This window comes from Cydia splendana, chromosome 25 (genome assembly GCF_910591565.1).
Source record: "Cydia splendana chromosome 25, ilCydSple1.2, whole genome shotgun sequence".
Classification (NCBI taxonomy): Eukaryota; Metazoa; Arthropoda; class Insecta; order Lepidoptera; family Tortricidae; genus Cydia; species Cydia splendana.
In genome coordinates this window covers 1,427,609-1,452,301 of record NC_085984.1, presented here as the reverse complement: position 1 = coordinate 1,452,301, position 24,693 = coordinate 1,427,609, and the positions used below count along the sequence as shown (strand labels likewise).

The 24,693-nt window shown below is 34.7% G+C and overlaps 1 protein-coding gene across 2 annotated transcripts; it reads right to left on the bottom strand.

Annotated features, from left to right (window-relative positions):
• Positions 1–2,151: 2,151 nt before the first annotated feature.
• On the bottom strand, positions 2,152–24,183 carry LOC134802822 (protein quiver). Of its 2 annotated transcripts, XM_063775549.1 has the most exons (6): positions 23,964–24,183; positions 21,464–21,538; positions 15,833–15,892; positions 12,877–12,924; positions 7,186–7,332; positions 4,036–4,305 (listed from the first exon to the last, which is right to left on the bottom strand). In XM_063775549.1, exons 2-6 carry the CDS (start codon positions 21,486–21,488, stop codon positions 4,112–4,114), a joined length of 474 nt encoding a protein of 157 aa, XP_063631619.1. In that variant the 5' UTR covers positions 21,489–21,538; positions 23,964–24,183; the 3' UTR covers positions 4,036–4,111. The 2 variants fall into 2 exon arrangements, with proteins under 2 accessions (XP_063631620.1, XP_063631619.1); XM_063775550.1 differs by lacking the exon at positions 12,877–12,924 and having other exon boundaries at positions 2,152–4,305.
• Between the last annotated feature and the right edge of the window lie 510 nt (positions 24,184–24,693).

The window sequence follows — 24,693 nt, the reverse complement described above, 5'->3', positions numbered from 1 at the left end:
ACTTTGTCTATTCAAATTGGTGCAAAATTAGCTTAGACGGACTCCAGTTTCATTAGAACATGAAGAAAGGATCGTCTATACATACTTTTCTAATTGAAGGGATGTTTACAAAAACAACATAATTGCTTAGAGCGGTTGACACTTTTTTAAGAACATTGTTAATCGTTTCAGGTATCAACCAGTGTAGTCAGTTATGTTGTTTTTGTAAACATCCCTTCAATTGATATCACACAAAATTAGGTAAAAATTGTTTAAATTGCCGAACATACCTGAATATTAACAAGTATGGAAACGGAGTAGGTAAGGTGTAGTTGGATATTCAACAACACCATTCATTAAGGCAAAGTACATGCATCAATTATATAGTGACGGCCAAAGTTGACAAAAATATCGGTACACATTATGTCGGTAACAAATGTTACGATATATTTGGCTACTCTGGCAGTCTCTGTCTATTTGATGCTAACGGTATACCGAAGAGGGAATTTGTATTTACTCACAAGAGGATTTTTTCTCTCCTTTTTACCCTCTAACCGGCCAGAGGCCTATAAAAAGGTCTCATTTTACATTCTATCTCGAATCTTTATTTTCACAAATCAAAATTGCATTTGTCTTGGCAAATTTTTGATGTCTTGGGCGGCTAGAGTAAGAGGCTTGGACCGACAACCCACGAGTAACCGGTTTATTTATTGTGTTGTGGCATATCCAATTTCTTTTAACCATCCTACATGACATTTTGGAATTATTCTATGACACATGCGATGGGTTGGGACATGTCAGACCGAACTTACTCTAGAGCTAGAAATTTTAAAATAATCGGAGTATCTATTTAATTCAAAAACGTCAGTTAAGAACTAGAGTTAACAAGGAAGATTATGTAAACTATTTATAGATATAGTCATACTATATTTTTAATATACATACAATATTCATCTCCTTATATTATGCTTTGCACTTACATTAAAACTAGGGAATGCAAATTTCGCCGAAAAGTGAATCGGTTTTTCAATATTCTAAACCGGTTTTTTTAAGAAATGTATTACCGGAAATATAGTTTATTTTGCGCTTATTTACATGTGCAATGAGAATGAGTCGCCTAGTGAATAACTCTTTTAATAAAAGCGTAAGCGTAATTATTTTTGATACTTTTTTCAATATTTTCATTGTTGTATTATGAACAGCCAGAACCTAATTGCATATAATCATTTAAAGCTCCTCAAGCATACACCATGTTTTAACCGGTTTCTTTCGGAACAACCGGTTTTTCGTGCGGGCTTTGCATTCCTTAATCAGATTACTAACCTACAGATGATATGGCGTTAAATCAAATGGCCTATAACCTAGTGTGGCTCCGATTTTGAGTAAAAGGAACTACGGTTTTATAAAGCTATTATTCACAAACATCTCACTATGGAGCAGTGCTTTAGGGAATCCCGCCATTCGTTTGAATTTCATAAAAATAATTCAACCCAACAACGAGAAGATCCCAAAAATCCCAAAATTTAATTAAATAACTTTTATGCACTTATGTCTCACTTCTATGCACGTTTAGTTCTTTGTTTAAAATGAAAACTACCTAAAAATCGCCGCATTATCAAACGCTAAGTTATTATTATTTATTAGCTATTTAACGATTAAAAATTATTTGGTGTTTATGTTCCTAAATTAGTTAAGCTAAGGCCGCACGGGAGTGTCGCGGCCAAGTTGTAGCACTATATTTATTATTAAAGAGGTCACCTTGTTTGCATCTTCTTCTAAAACTAGCATCGTACATCTACGCCCGTCACACGAAACGTCAAAAAAAGCAGAATAAAATATCTATAATTCGTTAACTTTCTCAATCTATTGCCTTTATAATCACCAATGAATAACTAGTATCCGAATTTAAAATCACTACATGTCGTCATTTCAACCACAAGGCTTCTCGTTATCATATTATGCACAGCAATACAACCATATTGTCAGGGGTCTCCAAACTTTTTGACCCGAGGGCCACACTTAGATAAATGGCTGACCAAAACTTGGCCAGCCCTTTCGGCCGTGTCGCTTTTCCGCGGGCCAGACCGGGCAATAGTTTGAAGACCCCTGATATAGGTGAAAAAGTAACTTACGAGTAGATATATATACAGGGTACCTGTTCCAATCAATTCAATCAATCAATTCTTAATCTTTTCGGTCTTCTCTGTTACTTTATTTCTAATATCATCAGTAATATTCGCGCCTTATCCCTTTTCATTTTGACACTAACTATAAAACAAACAAAACCAAACACAACAACTTTTAGAAAAAATCTAGCTGCAATTTAATTTTCTACCTAATCCAACCCTATTTTTAGGGAACGAAGAAGACAAACATCTTATGACGTTGATTGCTGATACATTATGGTACATTTCTTGTAGAAGTAATGTAAGGACTCAATTGCACAATAAAAATAGAGTGGCGTGTTCCAGATCGTCAAAAACACTTTTTAAATAGGTAAAACGTCAATTACTGGCCACCTTATACTAAAAAATAATTCTATTCACCTATAAACAGAATTCATTTCAATAACTTGAAGGGTGGCCAGTTTGATACCTTATACTAAAAATGAATTCTGTTTATAGGTGAATAGAATTCATTTTTAGTATAAGGTGGCCAGTTATTAGACAGTAGCTAGTTATTGACGATTTACCATATAAGGCAAGAGTTTACAAAAACTAAAATTGCAAATTCAAAAGTAAAAGAACTTGCCAGATTTTTTAAAGTGCATGAGCCTTAATCAAATCAGACAGCCAATCGTTGTAAAAACGTTAAACCCTCTATAACCAAACTATCCTATTTTACACCCCTTTATGTACGGCAGTTCAAGCTAATTCGTCTATAAACAATTTAATATCTATCTAAAAGTGCCCCACATCTATTTTACGTGCATCTATGAGCAAATTCAACTTGGTCTAAGAAATTTGGACCAATAAGAAAGCATTGAGTGTGTCAGCTTTATCGATATCGATACGCACGTCCGTGCCGCACTATTTACAAGCTAATCGTTTGGAATTCTCGTAACTACGTCTAGGTTAGAGCAAAATGTTATCGTGAGAGCGAATGATGGAGGTTTTCCACATCAGTACATAAACACCAGGTACGAGTTCAGAGGGACGTATAGTGATGTGAAAAAGCTCGACTATACTACGTTGGACGAAAGTCTAGTTTGGGCTCAGTCGAACAATCGTTGTTGGAACACTGGTTTGATCAAATAAAATAAAAAACAATTTTCACTGTGATACCTGAGATCACTGCTATAAATCACCAACAAAAAATAAACAGTTTGAATTTCGCAGTCAAAAATTGTACCACACCTTCCACATTAAACTTATCGATATCGATAAGATTAATGTACAAGACGCAGTTCTCAATTCAAGCCTACTTACATTGAAAATTTTAACGAATATTGATTTCACAAGCCAGTGCTTTTGAACTTCTCTCAAATTCACGGAGACATCGAAAAATACGTGCACTTTCTAATCATGTCATTTAGTAAAAATTTAATGTATTTCCATTTTTTTGCGTGTTTGAGATTTATAAATATATTTTCTCTAATCTGGTTGCTAATTTTAAACTAGTTTTAATAACTGGATGTCGTTGTAAACTTGAGTAGGTGTAGGTAAATTACTATGACTCAAAATATTAAAATGCAGGTATTTATCGATGTTTTAAATTCCGGGCCTATTGGTTCTCGAATGATTACATTTTAAATGATTTTCGTTTTAACCGTTAACCTTCCAAAACAGCTCGATAACATTTTAAACGCCATCATTTTAAATTACGATTACTTATAAATTTTAGCGTCGTAAAACCCCCAACGCGCCATTGAATAGTTAACTCCGAATTCAAATAAAGCATCACAACCGACTTTTGAAGGATCTAGAACCTGACCGGTTCAACAAAATAGATCCTAATAGGCATCTCAATCGAAACCCTATAACAATTTAATTTATCGACTCATCTAGCCATTTGACATTTCCAAGCTTTCGGACTATCATGACCAAAATGTCAAGTACCCAAGCTAACGATTTTATCGATAACCATTCGATCCCAATAGGCTTTATCGATCGACCTCGCCCATCACTACGCTTCACCTCCATGCACATGCAAACGCAAGCGCGAGCAACCAGGCCGCCGCGCGCGCGCCGGCGCCCGCGTTACACATGTCCTCCTCGCAGAAACACATGTGGCCAGTGCCCGTACTTTCCATCATGCAAACATGGTCCACCATGAACAGGTTGATCTGGAGCTGGGAGGTGCACGTGCGCCGGACCACTTCGTAGGCTGGAAGGAAATTAAAATGGTTCAATCATTCAGATTTATAATCATAGCCATAGCAGATTTTTATTGAACATTACAAAACAATGCTTTGACGTTAATTACCGCGAGGACAAATGAAAGTTGCTTTATAAGTCGATATCGGTAAACTTTGATTTGACATATCCAAGGCTCGGAACCGGTTATTTTGAAAAACCCCAAATAGGCCAATATTTTTAATTATATTATGCGCTAACTTACGTACGACTGAATCATGTATTTAAATAGGTGACATCTTAGTATTATTAGATTGTCCCATTAAAAATGAAATAATAAACCAAAGAACGGAAAAGAACGAAATAATACCGGTATTTTTTGTATGAAGAAAAAACCGGTTCCGAGCCTTGGACATATCATACTACCATTATGTAATTGGGTGATTCTTAAATTGTGTCCAAAAAAATTTTTTTTCATAAACGTTTTTATTTTTCACATATTATTACATATATCAAAAGTACATAGAAAAAGCAATTTTTTGATTCATATGGTCAAGCTTAATACCCTCAGGAAAGGTAAATAAAATGAGTACATAAACACGGTTGTGACAAAGTGTCCCTCAGTCGTGACATTTCGGCATTTTGGTGGCCAAATCGGCTATTTAGATTTATATAGTTATTTTAACATAGCCTAAGTTACTCCTATGACTACGACAAACCTAATGACAGGTCAGACGTTGAAATCAGTCAAACTATAAAGGCTGTAGATCGTGACGAAGAATTCGATACACATCATACATACATACAAGCGAAAAACATTTTTTTGCTTTGGCAGTCGGGCAATAATAGCAAATGATCTGTAGCTAATAAAAATGCATTTCTGAAAAGTGCATGTGCCTCTAAATTAATCAAACGAATTAAGAATGACACCACCACGTGTCTATATGTCACGAACGTGGACTCAAAAGTCCGTGGCGGTGACAGATTTTTGAGGCCACGGTCGTGATAATTTGGAACATGTTCGATATTACATGCAAATTTCCTTTGATTTTGCAAATGATAAATAATTAGCATAATCTGCAATGTATGAGGTATATCTTATTTTACAAACAATAACATGAAACTGCAACTTACTTTAAAAACTCTAACACGGCGTTGACGCGTTAAGGTTGACCGTTTTTTCAAATGAACACAAATAAATAATTTTCGACAAAACTTCTCCCTTCAGCCATTTGTAAACCTGACAACAACACAGTGTTGCTGTTCTAAAAAAACTTGTAGTTAGTGTTGTAGAACAAGGATTAGTGTTTTATATTTGATATAAATTATTGCAAAATCACTTCATATTTTTTCAAAAAAAAATCAAATATCACAAAATCTGGGGAAGTCACACTACACGGTCCGTGACATTTCGCACTTGTAATTTTTTTTTTACATGTTCTAATACGCTTAGGACAATACATTTAGGTTGACCTAAAACTAGAGGTAAATTGCTATATTGATATAGAGTTTACTTATTTTCACAAAAATACATGCTATTCTTACGTGTTACACAAAAAATGCATAAGAATAAGAATTACCCAATTCTAAAATATTATAATTGTGATTACGACAATAGGAATTAAATTGATAATCGTCTTCCTCGCGTTGTCCCGGCTTTTGCAACGGCTCATGGGAGCCTGGACCCCGCTTGGCAATTATATTGAAATTTATTGAGTTTAGTTGTCAAGCGGACCCCAGGCTCCCAAGAACTGTGGCAAAATGCCGGGATAACGCAAGGAAGAAGATAGTTTCAATAAGAATAAATAAAAATTACCATGAATGGCGGTGTGTTCACAAGGCTCGAAACTTATGCCCTCGGAGATGCCAATCGTTGCACCAAAATGACCTCGACTAAGTACTCTGTCCCGTGAAGAGTGAAACAACAAAGAAGGAGAAAAAAAATATACATAGAAGACCTACGGCTCTTAGAGTACCGGACCACAGGATATGGTATGGTATGGTATGGTATGGTATGGTATGGTATGGTGGTATGGGGTTCTACACGAAGTATCCATTTATAGAAGTAATTCAAAAAGACTCACGGTTCTTAGAGTAGCTGACCATCTTGACGCTGCAGTAGCTGTGGAATGAGTTAATCGCGGTTTTCCCAATGGATTGCAATATGGACTACTCTTGCCTTAAGATACGGGAGTATGGATTGACAGGGTCTAGTATAGAAAGACTCACGGCTCTTAGAGTAGCGGACCATCTTGACGCTGCAGTAGCTGTGGAATGAGTTAATCGCGGTTGTCCCAATGGATTGCAATATGGACTACTCTTGCCTTAAGATACGGGAGTATGGATTGACAGGGTCTAGTATAGAAAGTCTTACGGCTCTTAGAGTAGCGGACTATCTTGACGCTGCAGTAGCTGTGGAATGAGTTATCCGCGGTTTTCCCAATGGATTGCAATATGGACTACTCTTGCCTTAAGATACAGGAGTATGGATTGACAGGGTCTAGTATAGAAAGACTCACGACTCTTAGAGTAGCGGACCATCTTGACGCTGCAGTAGCTGTGGAATGAGTTAATCGCGGTTTTCCCAATTAAGTTACGGGAGTATGGATTGACAGGGTCTAGTATAGAAAGTCTTACGGCTCTTAGAGTAGCGGACCATCTTGACGCTGCAGTAGCTGTGGAATGAGTTATCCGCGGTTTTCCCAAGGGATTGCAATATGGACTACTCTTATTCTGTACTCTTGCCTTAAGATACGGGAGTATTGAGTGGCAGGGGCTAGTAAACAAAGACTTACGGCTCTTAGAGTAGCGGACCATCTTGACCTGAGGTGTTCCCTAGGGATTACTCTTGATGGGGTACTCTTGACTTAAGATACAGGAGTATTGAGTGGCAGGGTCTAGAAAGACTTACGGCTCTTAGAGTAGCGGACCATCTTGACGCAGCACCCGTTGCAGGTCTGCAGCGGCGGCTGGTCGCGCGGCAGCGCCGTGTAGTTGAACGGGTCCTTGCAGCGCGGGTCCGTCCAGCTGTCACACTCGTAGCAGTAGATCGTGCGGGCTGGAATTTATACGTATTACTTAGTTTCTAGTTCAACGAGTTTACTATGAATCTAACGCTCAAAATGGCAAAGCGTGATGCTTTATGGCTCAACTTTAGAAGTAAAAAAGTCATAAATTCCTTTTTTACTTAGTTTCAAGATCGAAAAACTAAACGAGAATCGAATTCTCAAAATGGCGAAGCGTGATGTTTAAGAAGGCTCAACTTTTGAAGCAGTAAATGGCCGTCATAAATTCATTTTTTAACTGATGGCAATCCTAATTACAGTACACAGTAACAGTTTAAATTCGCTCAATACTAATTTAATTGCGCTCAGGGCCTATCGAATGCGTACCCATTTGTCCCCGCCCCACGTGATCACTGCCCTACATGAGGCGGGGACAGATGGGAATGTTTCATATGCACCTATTCCCATCTGTACCTGGCGGTGGCAAATAGGAATACACTTCCACTATCTCATATTTGAGTGATAAAGATGCAAATAGACGAACGAATGAAGTTGTTTGTAGGCCTTTTGGTTTAAATAACCGATATTTCCCTTATTCATCAAGCCCTCAATTTCTGAAGTATAACGCCTTTTTAGCCTAATGCCTTCAATTAAGATATCACATAAAGGATGCCTCACACCAGACCGGGCTGTCCGACGATTCAAATATATATCGTTAAATACAGATTTTAACAATTCGTTGTGTTTATTGTTTTTTATAGTGGAAAGGATTATTTTACTTTAAATCCAATCATAATGGACATCATGGACAGGGTATAATGTACGGTCGGTGCCCCAACTTAAGTAAGCTAGTTTATTTGCTTTCATGTTTATTTGCTTACCTACATAAGATCCTATGAAATAAAAGTTTTAAACATTAGCCCCGTAAGGGCATGGCAATTCTTCTTATAAGTAACTTAAGCTAACTTAAACTAATGTGTTTTTTTTACACTAGGTAACAACTGTAACAAGCTTATTAGTTATTGTACAAAAAAATGACATTTTAGTTTGTCGTTTAAATATTCATTCACAGAATAATAGGTTTTCGTTATAAGCATTTGTTTTAGTTTATTTGCAAAAAATACTTTCTTTTTCTTCTTTTAATTTCTTCAGTTAATTTATTATACAATTTTATCGGCATTTTTAAAGGGCCAGAAGAATGTAGTTTTAATCGGGAGGGACGTTGCCGTATTAATTGTATTGAAAGTTGGATACTTATGTTAGGGAACCGACTGTACCGCCTATAGTTTATTTAGCATCTGTATACAATTAACATGATTGCAATAAATAAGTTGAATTGAATTAAAAATTATCGATGTCGATATGTCGTAATTATCTAACGTCGCAACACTATCTCGTCGGATTATTCGAAAAAAACTTACTATAAATAAATATATTCATTTATTTTAGCCTATATTCACCAATATACTCGTATTTCAAAATTCTAGTAATTAGAAATTAGGTATAGGTAGGTATAAATATTTCGTCATAATGTCAAAACTACACTTAATGAATACAAATTTAATAACATAACCATCAGTGGTGCCATCTGCAAATAAATGGTACTTTAAATACATCAACAATAGTATTTTATACAATCGTGATATAATGGAGAGCTTTTCAGTCGAGTACCGTGTTTAGACAACGAAGATTGCTGAGTTGTCTAAGTAAGGTACGAGATTGAAAAGCTTGATTATATCACTATTGTATACAATACTTTTTCTACGCGATACCTAAACTATATTTAGAGATACGTATATATAGATACAGATGTGATATGGCTGAAATCAGACACATATATATACCAATATCCCGCCATACAATGTCAGAAGGCCTAGCCAAGATGCCAATCGTTTGCGCTCCAACGAACGAAACGGTAATCTCTCTCTATCACTCTTCCATATTAGTGCGACAGAGAGACAATAGCGTATCGTTCGCTACGGCGCAAACGAGTGGCATCTTGGCTAGTCACCCTTATTTGTGTGTACACATATTATGTACGTACCTATATCACTTAAGTAGCTAACAGTACAACAAAGTCAACAAATATTCGCATCCACCACGAATGTTCGTGCATGTCCACAAGCCATTACCGACCTTGTCATAATGACGTACTACCACGAAACCTTATGTTAGGTTTAGCTAAATCTAGGGCAAAGCTGAGCTGGCTTCAGCACGCGAGCGACCTATAAGCGAACGACCTCTGTGTACTAGACTACGAGTTTGTAAATTTTATTAAGCTTTCTAACCCCCGACGCAAAAAGTGGGGTGTTATATGACGGGTCTCTATTGTTTCCCAAATAGTTTTAAGTCATAATGTATTGTTTGTTCGAATTTTCGTTAGTCATAATTGGTTTTTATCAGAAAAGCGTAACTTTTCAGGATTGCCATAAAACAAACCTAACCTAACCTATCTATAGAATAACCTTAGGAAAATCCTGAAAAGTTAACGGTTTCAGTTTTATGACTAAGGATAATATGACAAACAATAGGTACATTATGACTTAAAACTTTATGGGAAACAATAGGTACATTATGACTTAAAACTTTATGGGAAACAAAGGGACCCCGTTATATGACATATGTTTGACGCCAATGTCTGTCTGTCTGTGGCGTCGTAGCTCTCCAACGGATGGACCGACTTCGAAGCGATTTTTTTACGTCAAAGCGAGTTTCCTTATCGATGCAGCATTTGAAGAGTATCAGCTTTTTCCGAAATGATGAAAGGCATTATTGGCATAAAATGGATATTTATTTATGGGATATTGCCAGGATATGGCGAACAGTTATTGGCTTGAAAAATAAATTACACTTGTAAATGCACTTCTATGCACATCATGCTCTTTGGCAACTCCACATTGCGTTTTTGCATTTTTTATTATATGAGGATTTAGTAACAATTGGTACTTAATTTGTACATATTAGGTCATTACCTATGAAATTGGCGTTTTGTTCGGAGAATTTCAACGAAACACGAATTTCCATACAATTAATTTTGCGGATATTTTTTTGATGGCTAATTCAAACCAAACAAAATTTTTCCAGTAATTTTTGACACCTTTAAGGTATGTTTTCAATATCTCCATTTCTTGAAAATTGGTACCATTAGAAAAATATAAGTAATTTTAATACTCGAACCGACAGCACATGAAAAGACCTATTTTCAAGGCTTAATTCTGAACACTTAACAATAAAAAATAACAATTAATTGTATGTAAAATCGTTGTTTATTGAGTGCCCTGTAGTTTTATTGTAATTGTGTATGTACTTTTGTAAAAAAAAAAAAACTAGGATCAGACTTATATCTATGAACAAAAACGCCAATTTCATAGGTAAGGACCTAATATTACTTAACTTGATTTTTTTTCTCTTTAGTTTTAGTAGTGCAAACCAAAAAAAATGGGGTTGCTGTAGGTGTAGTCTGTAGAGCGTGTCACCAGTAACCCCTACCGAATTCCGGCACTGACGAAATAAGCATTACGGCTATAAAAAGAATGCTTAAATATAAGCTTGCTTGGTATGGTACCAGCATTTTTTGTCGTACACAAATGTACACGGCTACAATGAAACGCTTATTACATGTGTTATATTTTAATATATTTTTTACTGAACTGCAGGTCTAGTACATAAAGGTCTATGGTAAGGTCATGCAAGTGGTTGCCAAGAGAAGCCGGCGTAATTGTTTGTTTCTCGCTCATTCGCATAAAAACGAAACGAGACACAAGATAACTACTGTACGTACTAAAAATAGCCTAAAACTTGACCCAAGTTGAGGTACAGTTTTAATGAACGTGATTATAGATTTTACATTTTTGAAAAATGTTTGCAATGATTTGGTAATTTCTAAGTATTTATTGCGTTTTTTGCTAATACTATTTAATGTATAAGTACCAATAAGTACCTACTTATTGCGTTTGTTAACAGTAAAAAAATCTTAGAAAAGTGCCTACCTTTTTTGTGTATATTTTCGAAGTGAAAACTTATTTAGCGGCGCTGTGCACTTTTTGTGATGGGGAAAAAATGTTAAACTCACGACAGGTCACGTGACCGTAAGATTCGTAAGACAGACACGTGACCTGATCGAAAAACTGTTACAATGTCATTGAGTTTTCACTTCTGCCGGCACTCCCGGAGTGCAACCCGTTGTTTTTTTCCTAAGAGATTTTTCTATCCCTAAAAGAAATTAAACTAAGTATAAGAACTTGAGGTATTTGCAAAAATAGATGCAATTATATCGAGAAATCTAGAGCGCGACAGCCATAATGAGATTATCGAGTCGATGTAAATTGGTTTAAAACCAGGCGTCTAATCGGCCTTAGGTGTAACGTTAAAAAGATCCTATATTACAAGTTCACCGTTGCAAATTGAGTCTTATGTCAGTTAAACATGGTTGATATTTCTTTGGAATTTTGTGTGCGGACGAATACTATGCAATACCATAGTGATGTAGCTAATTGAATTATTATCGATATGATAGTTTTTACGCCATTGGTCGATACATAAAAGTTATTCTATAAAAAAACTAAGAAATGTTTGTGAAGCATTTTAATTGAAATGCTATTTTAAATGCTTATTAATATTATCTACATATTAATATGTTTTTTTTTACTGTTCTTAAAACGCGATGGTTATTTTAAGCATATGATTTTTTTACATGAAATAATTCGTAAAATATTAGATACCTTTTAGAACCAAAGCATTACATTAAATTTTAATTAGGTATTAAGTATTTTATTTTGTCTTAGTAGGTATTGTTTGTTTTTTAAAAGCTAAACACCTAAAGGCTGTGCTGCGCTAGTAAAATCCGCTAAGTGATATAAAACCTTATGTAGGTTTTTAGGGTATTATTACAATTTGCCAAGCATACTCGTATAGGGGACGGCGGAATATACAAGAATAATTTACAGAATGTATTTTTGTTTTGATATCATATGAGAACGAGCACTAGCTAATACTCCACATAATACTTTGGATGCCTCACTGAGCAAGGGGTTGTATAATGCAGATTTATTTTGAATGGAAGATACAAAATATTATAGACAACCGAAAGCTGGAGCCAATTATTTAGATATGTTACACAACCGGAATTTTAATTACAATTTTTACCAATTATAAGTCTAATACTAGAAGCCAATAATCATTGACACTTTTTTAAATTGTTTAAATGCTAAATTCTAAACAATGATGACATGCACATTCCATTAAATATGACCACCCATAACAACAACACTTACCTTTTGAAAATAAAATATGTTCGAATGTATGTTAGTGTGTTATGTATTCGCCCAATAAATAAGAATGAGTAGAAGACCTATAAAATATACAGGAATATATAAACAAAAAAGCAGATATAAAAAAAATAATAGAAGGCAACTCAGTCTACGGCATTTGAGTCGTTGTCTAAATTAAATATATGAATATTCGCTTTTTTCCAAGATATATCCAATAAAAAATATTCAAATATTTATTATTTTTTCGCTATTTGCTTTCTACTGGCGAGTGTTAACTTTTTTTTAAGCCAAGCTTGTGGTAAGCTTTTTATATAAACTTGTACTTACTTTGACATTCGGCCGAAGCCAGAGGACTGAGGCTTAGTGCCCATAACGCTGAAAATCCATGCTTCAATTAGTTGAAAAAAAATACATAGTAAATAGTAAACTGAAAAGAGGAAACCCTGTGTCCTGTAAATAACTGAATTAAAAAAAATACCGTAGACTGAGCTCTGAAGCTATGAAAATAAAAACAACACTAGAAGATTTAAGGTTTTTTTTGACGTAACATTTCGTGGTATGAATTATTGCCAATATCGATATTTTTTTTTATAAATAACCCATAATTCCTTAAAATAGATTTCGAAGGTTTTTTTATCGTTTAGCAGACTACATAATATATTATAAGAATACCTATATTATAAGTATATTGATATACTGTGAGTTAATATTAGAAAGACACGAAACGTTTCGTCACCATACCTACCGTGGTCAAGTGATGTATAAGTAGTGAATAAAAATCCCTGAAAAATTGAGTTCAGTTATTCACAGGAAATTAATATATATGTAATATTTGTAAGTGTTCGTGGATACCTTGGAGGTTTAGGAAAGGCCAGAGATTGTAAAAAATATATGATCTATAGTAAACCTTGGTGAATTTACGATATCGATGATACAAAAAAGTGTCTGTATAGTCTGTTTATAAACATGTGTGTTTTAAATCATTTAATGTATTAAAGTGGTTAAAAATATTTTTGAGACAAAGTATTGATGTACATAAATTTTAATGAGTAACTAAACTAATTTCGCATCATCTTGTCAAATACTTAATTATGTTCATTTAATTTTAACTACAACAAAATCAAGGTACGATACGGTACGGTACATTTTTGTGTTCAAACTAGGTTTCATGATTTTTATTTTATTTTTATGATTAATTTTTACTTTTTACAATTCTGGCAATTCCCAAAAAAAGGTAGTTGACAGTTGGAGCATGCATAAAATTACCCATTCGTCGAAACATGGCAACATTCATTCCTGTGGACAAACCGCGCTGCAAACACATCTAGAAATGTTTAGAATTACAACACTGCTCTTTAATAATACACTGGCAACACTGCTTAAAAAAAATAGGTGTTTTTCAATGTTTTATTGGATTGAGAGTTTTTTTTATTATTTAGTCGGTGCTTAGGAGTCAAGATAGTAAGAAAAAATGACAAGTGGTTTAGTTTTAGTATAGGTAACACAGAATTATAACAATAAAATACATAATTTTATTAGTAAGAATGAAATTAAATATGACAAGGGAAGACACACTTAATGAAAAGAATAATAAATTCGAAAAACACCTATTAAAAAAAACTATCTATTCACTCAAACCATTATACCCTGATGGCCTACCGCGAACCACGTTCGACGTGTTGCCTCTCTGTCGCACTTGTAAAATCTTACGTAAGTGTGACAGGGAGGCAACACGTCGAACGAAGTTCGCGGTAGACCCTCTGAAATCAGTGCAACACTAAAGAGCACACCACTACCAAAACGCCAAAAACCTTTTAAGTACCAATAGACGTACGTACACCCAGACCTTGGTGCAGTCACTCGCTCTAACCCATAGCTGCGTCCTTATCGGACGTATGCCGAACCAGGTTATTTCTCAACTTCGCACCAAAGTCACGGTTTGGTACTTTTACGTCTATTAGGCGGTCTTCGTATGAGGACCGTACGCCGCACCGTTAGAGCAGGACATCGCTATATTCGTGCATAGCGCTGTCTCACTCACCAGAGGGGCTTGAAGATCCCCCTTAATATGACCGCGTTAAGGCCTCTATTCACCTTGCAACTAATCGCATGCGATTTTAGATACATTATATATACAGTGTGGAAAGATAAGTCGGGCCTTGGAGGGAAACTACCTTAAATCCTTAAGCTGGCTCATTTTACTTAAAGGAGACATTCCTTTATTTTTAAAAAGAAACAAAACTGCATTTAAAGATTTTTAAAAATTCGCTTGTCTCGACCGGGAATCGAATCGAGTAAAACTTCAAAAAAGATCTACTTCTTCTTTCTTCTACTAGTCGATACAGTTAATTTTAATGATAACATTTCTCCAAGAAACATTAGGTCTTACACTCGTCTGTCGTACAAAACATCCATAAAATCGAATATTTAGTACTCAAGAATATTTTTCGACATGCGAAATTGAAGAAAAAAAAACTTTGAATGCAGTTTTGTTTCTTTTTAAAAATAAAGGAATGTCTCCTTTAAGTAAAATGAGCCAACTTAAGGATTTAAGGTAGTTTCCCTCCAAGGCCCGACTTATCTTTCCACACTGTATATACGAAATCAATTGATCGAACAAAAACAGCAATGAATTGGTGCTCCCACAATCCCTGTTATAATAGTACATTGTGTATTAAGGGCGGGAAATAAGAAATTACGAACGAGTGTCAATTTTAAGCCCGACGCGAAGCGAGGGCTTAAAATGTTCACGAGTTCGGAATTTCTTTACCGCCCGTGGCACACACAATGTTTTTCATCACACTTGTAAGGAAAAAAAGGAGAATTAATAAAAACAAACTTCTGTATAAAACACTTTTCCGCCCTAGGGCGGAAATTTCAATTTCCCGCCCGCAAGCCCTACGTGTAAATAAGTGTTTTTCATCACACTTGCTCGGAAAAGATTTTTTCCGCCCTAGGGCGAAAAATTCAATTTCCCGCCCGCAAGCCCTACGTGTAAATACATCTTTTCCGAGCAAGTGTGATGAAAAATATTATACAACATTGTGTAATAGGGACAGCACAAAAAAATACTATCAGTACTATCATGTTGTCCCTGTCACACGATATTATATAACATTCTATAATATGGGAGCACAATACAGCATGCGATTTGTCGCGAAGTCTGTAGAGGCCAATCGGTTCAGCGCATAGTGCGGTACCACAGTCGATGTTGTTTGCAGCTACGAGCACAACACTGACTATCGATACAGTCCACGTAAGTACGAGCAAGGCTTGGTATTACCGGTTCGGATGCAGGAGTTGCCTTTTACTTGCTCCACACCAAACCAGGACATCAGAAGAACTGGAAAAGAGGATTAATCATAAGTATAACATTTAAAACTTGCGTTTTTAAAATATGTGTATAGTAATATTTAACAATTGGCAAATGAATTGCGAATGCTTTCGGGAGAAATATTTTAATGAAAGTTAACGAGATGGTTACTGGAGAAATGTTTTTATAGCGTAAAGCAGCGGTCGGCAACAAGAGGCCCGCGGGCCGCATGCGGCCCGCGTCAACTTCGTTAACTACCATGTGGCCCTTGGCTGCTAAAAGGTTGCCGACCGCTGGCGTAAAGGATTATAAATTTAGATAATCCTTAAGGAACCGATGGCATGATGATTTTATGCGATTATTTTGACATGTATATTTGTATATAGTAGTTAGGTTATTTATTGTTTTAGGTTAAATTTAGTTACAATTTTGTATGTTTGCTTGCATGGATTGTTTAATAATAATTTAAGACCTTATATTACTGTATTCTGACAAATAAAGAATAGGGATGATGACACATGTTGAAATTTACAACAAAATCTAGTAAAATAGATAGCAAATGAGCAATTTATCACAATATTGTGGATATATATTTAAAAAATATATGGAAATAATACAAAAGTACAGCACATGAAAGTAAAAAAAAAAAAAAAAATTCAACTGCCAAAAACGACAAAAATAAGGATACCATTCGATTCCTCACATTTTATCCAAAAAAAGATTGTATGGAAACTATATACATAAACGGAATATTTCACCGACAAAATCGCAATTTTCTTGTTTTGTTCATACCACTCATACTTCAAGATTCAAGATGGACTCTCAGTGACATCGACGTCACGGTCACATATCGTTTTGTTCGGGGCGTTTCGCGAGTGAAATACGACTGTCGGACTTTGACTATCATTTCTGACTTTTGTATTGCTTTAATGCAATGGGTCACATATAGACATTGGATCCTAAAAACAAACCTGATCGATTGATACCATAAATGAAAATTAGTCATCTAGCCTATTATGATTATGATTCATACAAGGGAGCAAGACCTGATGAGTTGAAAAATTTCAAAATTGATATTTCAAGTAGAATCTTAAGGGTTGCGAGGGTTTCAAGGCATGGGGAGCAAACAATCTTTGCTGCCAAGTGCAACACACTTTTTCACCACACATCAACTCGAGTAATATCTTAGAAGCATCACAGAACCAAATAAAATTTAATGTTTTTAATTATTTTTTAAACAAATTCCAAACTAAAAATTGTAACTTGTCTCGCAGACTTCAATGATCTCATTCAAAGATTATCCTAAAATATAGAAAAAACAATAATTAAGCTTTGCGAGCCAACAAGTAAGTACTTAAGTTTATTAAATTTTTACTATCCGGTGTCAAATAGGTTAAACAACATTTTTATCAAAAAGAGACAAAGATAAAACTTATTTATTTTAAATAGTACCACACGAATACCAGTGATAGTAGCGACCTGTATCCTTTACACTTTATCTTAAATAAATAAAATACAAATGAGTTCCCACAAAAATAATCCAGAATTTATTTAATAAAATCAGAATATTTTTTTTATCAGAAATCAGAACGTTCATTTGTTACGTTTTTTTAATATCTATATTTGACCTTACACCCTAGTCCCTTGAGTAACAACAAACATAATCGACTTTCCAGTTATTACTGTTTCACCTCGCATTGCATTATTAAAATCCGTAAGCTCTGCACGCCACTTCCACTTGCAGTATTTTCTATCGACCAACTTGCGACACGCCACATTATTGACTTCATAATAAAACAGCGGTTAGTTACCAGAAATAATATTTCTTTGTGCAAGCTAGACTCTGTATCTTTAGGTATTTAAATAAAATAATCAAATAATTTGTACATTTTCGGGTAGTTATAATATTTATTGGTTAACCAATCAAATACAAAACCGCCTGGATCAGTCACTGAAAGACCTGACTTTAACTTACATTATTTGATCATGTAATGTTTTCATCTATCCTCAACTGACTTATAGAGCCATTTGAGGGTAGAATTTGTTTACTTTTATTTAAATAGGGGAGACCGAGGTGAGTTGTGACAGAGGAGAGTTGTGACATGATCGATTTTTTGGAATCTATTAACTAAAAACTAGGTCGCAATAATGCGCGTTTGTTAGTTCAAGTTACGAGCTAACAAACGCACACTGTTGCGAGCTAGCTAACAGTTATAAGATTCCAAAAAATCGACAATGTCACAACTCTCCTCTGTCACAACTCACCTCGGTCTCCCCTACCTAAAGATACAGACTATAGCAATGAAAACGGCATGAACTATCAAATCAAATGATGTTTATGTTTGTCTTCAAATTATTACAACATATGTTTATAATTGATAATAAATATTACATCATGATGGAATTTAAGGCGATTGATCAAAAATTAAAGTTGGCGCGGAGGAGTTAGAGAGAAGAATTTATATTGTTGTTTTTCGAGGTGTAGGTATTTCAGCCTTGAAAATAACGAGACAATAGCTGATATGATCATACTTCCTCTTCTTCTTCTTCTTCCTCGCGTTATCCCGGCATTTTGCCACAGCTCATGGGAGCCTGCGGTCCACTTGACAACTTTACTAATCCCAAGAATTGACATAGGTAGGCACTAGTTTTTACGGAAGCGACTGCCATCTAACCTTCCAACCCAGAGGGGAAACTAGGCCTTATTGGGATTAGCCCGGTTTCCTCACGATGTTTTCACCGAAAAGCGACTGAAAAATATCAACTAATATTTCGTACATGTTCCGAAAAGCTCATTGGTCATAAGTACTTCCTCTATTAGTTATTATAATAAGAACGATTAACACAGCAAAGTATAATGTTTATTTGGCCGAACATATGTAGAGGGGCAAATGGAGTTTATTTAAAACTTACTTCCATTAGAGTAATTTAATAAGTTTGCGTTAACACTGAAACCATATCTAGGTCAATTATACATGATGTCCCTCTGGAAATACTCGAAGTCATAGGCGACCTAATTTTAGACCCAAAAATATCACGTGACATTATATCTAATAATAACTTTGCGACGCCGTCTGGAGTTCTGATTATAATATATTTTATTCTACACCATAGTTGATAACAAAAATTTGAATGGAGAAATTTAATAATGGTAAGTTAGTGGTAAATTTTACATAATAAATGTTTTTTAGGAGTAATAAATGTAGTAAATTAATAATAATTAGGTAAGGACTAATAAAAGTTATGACCAAATACAAAAATTAATAGATATAGGCATACTTAAATATATACAGAGTTATAAAATACATAATATATATTTTATGAGAATGGAATAGAGAATTAAAATCAAAATAATAAATCATGAATTTGAAAACTAACTTTTTATATAATGCCTTCGCAAAAACTTGAAATCCATTGAAGGATAGACACGGAAATGAAATGCATAATTATATTTTCTTTGGCAAGAGGTAAAATTTTCATGGTAAAAATGAAAAACATGACAATTTTATGACACCCTACATGCCAAAATCGTCAATTTTGATCCATAAGCTATGCCAAAAAGAATAGATAGTATAGAGGGGTCCTGTCATTGTAAATTTTGTAGGTACTGTAAATTTACTGCCATCTATCGACACACGACTAAAACTCAAAATGAAATATATATGGATAAAATGATTTTGTTATTTTTATATCATTTTGATCCATGTTCATTCACTGATATCTATGTGTTAAAATTGTTAAATATGAAACGGTGTCGTCACGCCATCTAGCCGAGGATAGGCTAAAGGTGTGTGCGCCATCTATTCGAGGATGACTTTTACTTGAAATCTGAGGCACGTTTTTTCCTTAAACTTTATTCGTCTTATACGAAGTTACATGTCTTTGGCTATGCCAAGGAAACAAATACATACATACTTAATATAATATATTATTATACACTTAAATATGTTATCCTGCCTATTTTGACAAAATATTATCTAATATCTAAAACTCGACTACAAACAGGGTTACGATTTTAGCAATTCTTGTATGCATGCAACTATGAAAGATGTTTTTTTAAAGAAAAAACGTTGGCAGGTTAGTGCATTTCACTTTTTTGCTTGTTCCATAATAGCGCGACATTGTCAACATATCTCCAGACGATCTATTTATACTCAGCCTAAATTGTATCAGCATCGAACTATTCTCTCTCAACACGATGCAAATGCCCGCACTAGCGTAAACAATGCTGACGTTTTGATCGGCGATTGATTTGTGTGTGATCAGATTCTTATGGTGTTCGTTTTGGCTTTTAGATATAATTTATGTAACGGTTTTCTTTTATGTTTATTAGTTAAGAGTATTGTGATACATAATAGGAATTAAAAGAAGAGCTGGTCATTTACAAGTTTGAAAAATGTATTTATTGCCCATATATAAATTTAGTTTAATTATTTTTCAATAAACAACACTGTAAAATCATTTTATATTTATGAGCTGTTTCAATCCTGTTGTATCAAACTTATAAATACCTTCCTACTTGTATTACATTGTATTTATAATATGTATTTATAATTATACGATAGTAATAGGGTATTCAGGTACCAATTTTACTTTATACGATCGTTAAATAATCTCTTAAAACTTTTCAATTGTTTATGTCCTTGAAGGAAAAGGTAAGGCACACTATATACTCGGCCACGTCAATAGCTTTACCCTTAACACTATTAAAAAGTATTTAAATCCAAACTTGGCCCACTTAATGGACTCAATAAAATGGCAGCCACAGTTTTGGCACGATGACAGCCCATTAACAGCATCAAAAAATGACGAAAGTGGGACATTATCGATATCGATAGTTTGCAACGAGCACCCCTAATTGTGAGATTAGAAATCTTAATAGGAAACAAATAAAAAAAATGATGAATTAATAAAAGGGTTCAAAGAGTAAAAATAAAATAAACAATCATCAGCAGGTATTTCTGACAAAAGTATTAAGTGCGAGTAGTTGATTAAGATAGTAAATAAAAAGAAGGCAAAATTAAAATACCTAGTATTGTTCAGTTTACGAAGTTCTAAAATAATCATAATATTGTCCGTTAATGATCGAATTTTTCACATTAAACAAATACCTATTACAAAATATGTTTTAACAATAATGAGTTAAAACGTAAAACGCGAAACAACTAATAAATACGTAGAAAATTAAAATTGAATTGAATTAAAACTATACCTTCGTAACCTTATCGCCAACCATACAAACAGATAAAAATGATTTTAGTTTTATGATAAATTAGGTTAAATTTATAATGTTCAAAAATTAAAGGACCAAAAATAGCCCTTCATTAAGTTAACGCCTTACTTAGGTGATACAAGATATATTATACGCGACTGTACTCATTACAGTAAGTCCAGAAACCCTAAAAAAAATTGGTGTTACAAACTAAAGTCCAATTCGACTATTGTATAAAGACCAGGATTTTTTGTTGTGATTTTAAGGTTGCTTCTATAGTAAAAGTTGATCATCGATCATAGCAATGATTACAATCTCATACATACATATATCGTGTATTACCTAAAAATGTCACCCATTATTTTTATATAAAGTAAAATAATTCTTACCTGGTACTGGAAATATCCAGCGCATCTTGCGTGCTGGCGTGCTCTCGAACTGGACTCAGCTGCGCGCCATCACCGCTTCAACAGCATATACACCATTAACGATTATATTACCACTTATACATAACACATACACGCTATCTGTGTACGATCTGAGTGGACTAAGGACCTAGGGCGCGGACTTGTAGTGTGTGTTACGTACGTTACACACACCTTCACACTTTATATCTATGTATTCCGTAGGTTAAGGCTCATATTTGATAATTAGACTATACTTCCAACCAACAAGTTGTCTCAATTGGCGCTACACCTCACAAGGCGACCCTGCCAGTGCACGTACAGAGTACGTACGTAGCACACACTACCGACTGGACGCAACGCAAGCGGCACGTGAAGCGGCAAGCGGCAGATCAAGGCTGTTGCGCCAAGCGCCATGTGCGAACTTGCCGCTCGCTGCTTGCGTCCAGTCCGCGACCTAAAACATTTGGTTGACGCTCAAATTTATCTGTCAATGAATGCAAAGCAAATTGGACGCGACACTTGTTCTTTCTGCAGGCAAAGCAGCTCAACAGCAGCTTTTACAAACCACTTTCCAGCAACTCTCAATATAATTATCTTGCAGAATGAGACAATAATTCCAACGTGATGTCATTCAAGATCATAATTTGCGCTTCAACCGAATGAAATAGATGAGACGTTTTGCTATATTGAAAAGTCTTTGGAGTGGACGGTCTGGCGAGCAGCGGGCGGGGCGTGCAGCGTTCTATTGGCCTGAATGCACGTTGCACTACTCTTTGCCGCTTGCCGCCATACTACTACCCGCCACACCGAACGCTCCGCTGGACGCCACTCAGGCCGTAATCGCCATCTGTGCTTTCATGCTCGTTTTACCGCGCCCACTTGGGTAAATATTAAATGTTATTGGACAATAACACATAAGTATCATGTCCCATAAAGCTTGTTGTTGGTAGTACACAAAGAATTTTTTTTTTAATGGTACAGAGAATGTTTCGATAACGCTAGAAATATCATCACATAATAAATGACAAACAACATGCTGCAATTACTGCATTAACAATATCTACTTGAGCCATAGACGCGACTTTTTTTGCAAATTTTTCTGAGAAATATTTTTTCTGCTTTATACAGCATAACAACGATTTTTGACCACACTGGCACACACCTAATGAAGTTTAACTATTATAGGTACAGTCAGCCTTTGTTTGTTGCTATAGGCATAAGGATGCGTTCCGACACATTTGATCACTCTGGCTGCGCCTATTTATTTGATGCTGATTGTACCAACATAATACGGCAAAACGAGCACGAATTCACACAAAAAGCTAGATTTTAGATTCCAACACTATTATTCATAGAGATTCCCGAAGTTACAAGTGATTGATTTATGATCATTGGTTCAAATGGATAAAGCATTGATATATTATCATGATCCTTCGTTATTAATCATTATAATAATGTTACTCTTTAATTGAAATAGACTAAATGCTTATTGATGGTAATAGGTGCATACCTATTAGTGTGTTCATTTATGAAATTTAAAACACATCATGACGATTATAAAAACTATATATAATTGTTTTTTTTAATTATCGGTGCTTATGACTTTTAAAAATTGCAGTATAGTTGTTTAGTGTGTATTTTTACTCGGTAGGTACTCATTATTACGAGTCATTGTACCTACCTATTGTAATACTATAAAACGCCCAAAAAATTTGCTACATAAATGATTAAAAACTTAAAAAAAAAACACAAACATCGATATTGCTGATATTGGTCACATCACTTTTTTAGATAATAATAAAACCGAGAGCATCTTAGTCTAGACGCGCTAACGGCGCGAAACGACATAATTTTATCTTCTTGTTTATTTATAAAAAAAATTATGACCATAAATTATATCACAATGACAGAATATTTTACGAAAACTAATTTTCTTTAACGATTACACCCGATTTAAGTACCTAGTTTTTTTTTTTTCAGATACATAAAATGCTTGTTTAAATGCATGTAATGCTTGTTTTTCTTGTGATTGTTACCTAATATTATTTAATATGAACAAAGAAGGTTATGTCATGTATTCATAAACATAAAAAAACATACATACAAATTATAAAACATGAAGTTTTATAAAATAGTTAAATAAATAAGTACTTGGGTGGAAATAAAGTGATATACGCTACCGAGCAACATTAGCGTAGTGCCGCGATTCAATGCGCGCACATTATTGATTTTAAGTCGAAAGCACTGCTAATATGTCGTCCTTGCAACAAAAACGTGTATGGGACCAATATCCTTCACAAGAAACATTATTTAATGAACACTTTGTGTCTACCGATCGATATCTTACGCCACTGCAGTAATAAACTATTAAAAAAAAAATCAGATTTAGAGCACAAATACTGCACTATTTTGGCGGGTTGAGGAACGTTCTTTTTTAATTTGTTTTTTTTATTATTTTTTTATAAAAATTGGAGATTCTTACCGGCCAGTAACATCTTAAAGTCCGAAAAACATCGGTGAACATAAAAAAACACTAGCTATGTTAATATTCAATGAAACGAACGTTATAAACGTGCTTCGTACATAATTTTGCTATAAATAATTTGTTTTATACATTCTATAACATGTTTTCTGGGTTTAAATGCGATTTCGAGCCCATTTTTAAGGGATTGCGGATAATATTCGTGAGTTCACGCCGCGCTCAATTTATCAGACTAACGAGGTTGCCAGCGAACATAATCGAAGAAATGTCTCTTTTTATTAATTAATTATTTTCATAAATCATCTTTTGAACGACAGTCAAAACTATAAATAAGCATATATTTTACAGACTAGATCTATGAATAGTGCAGTTATCACGCAAAAGATATTTTACTTTATTTTCATGCAACAGTATTTTTTTAAGTCTGGCAACTCGTGAAAACCTGTCATTGGCTGGCCGATTTGCCGCTATGCGGAAAAAAGTACCTCATTTTGGATGTAAACAAAATTGTTTTGAATTCTTCTTGTGAATTATCTATGAGTTGGCTACAAAGATGGGCTTGCTGGGTTTTTATATTCACAAGATAGTTGACTCAGTGGGTTTATAATAGGCACGACACTTCAACCTTTTAGGATACTTTCTTAACCGACTTAAAAAAAGGGGTTGTCAATTCGTCGGGATCTTTATTATTTTTTCGTTTGTAAGGGTTCAGTTGACCAGATAGATTAGC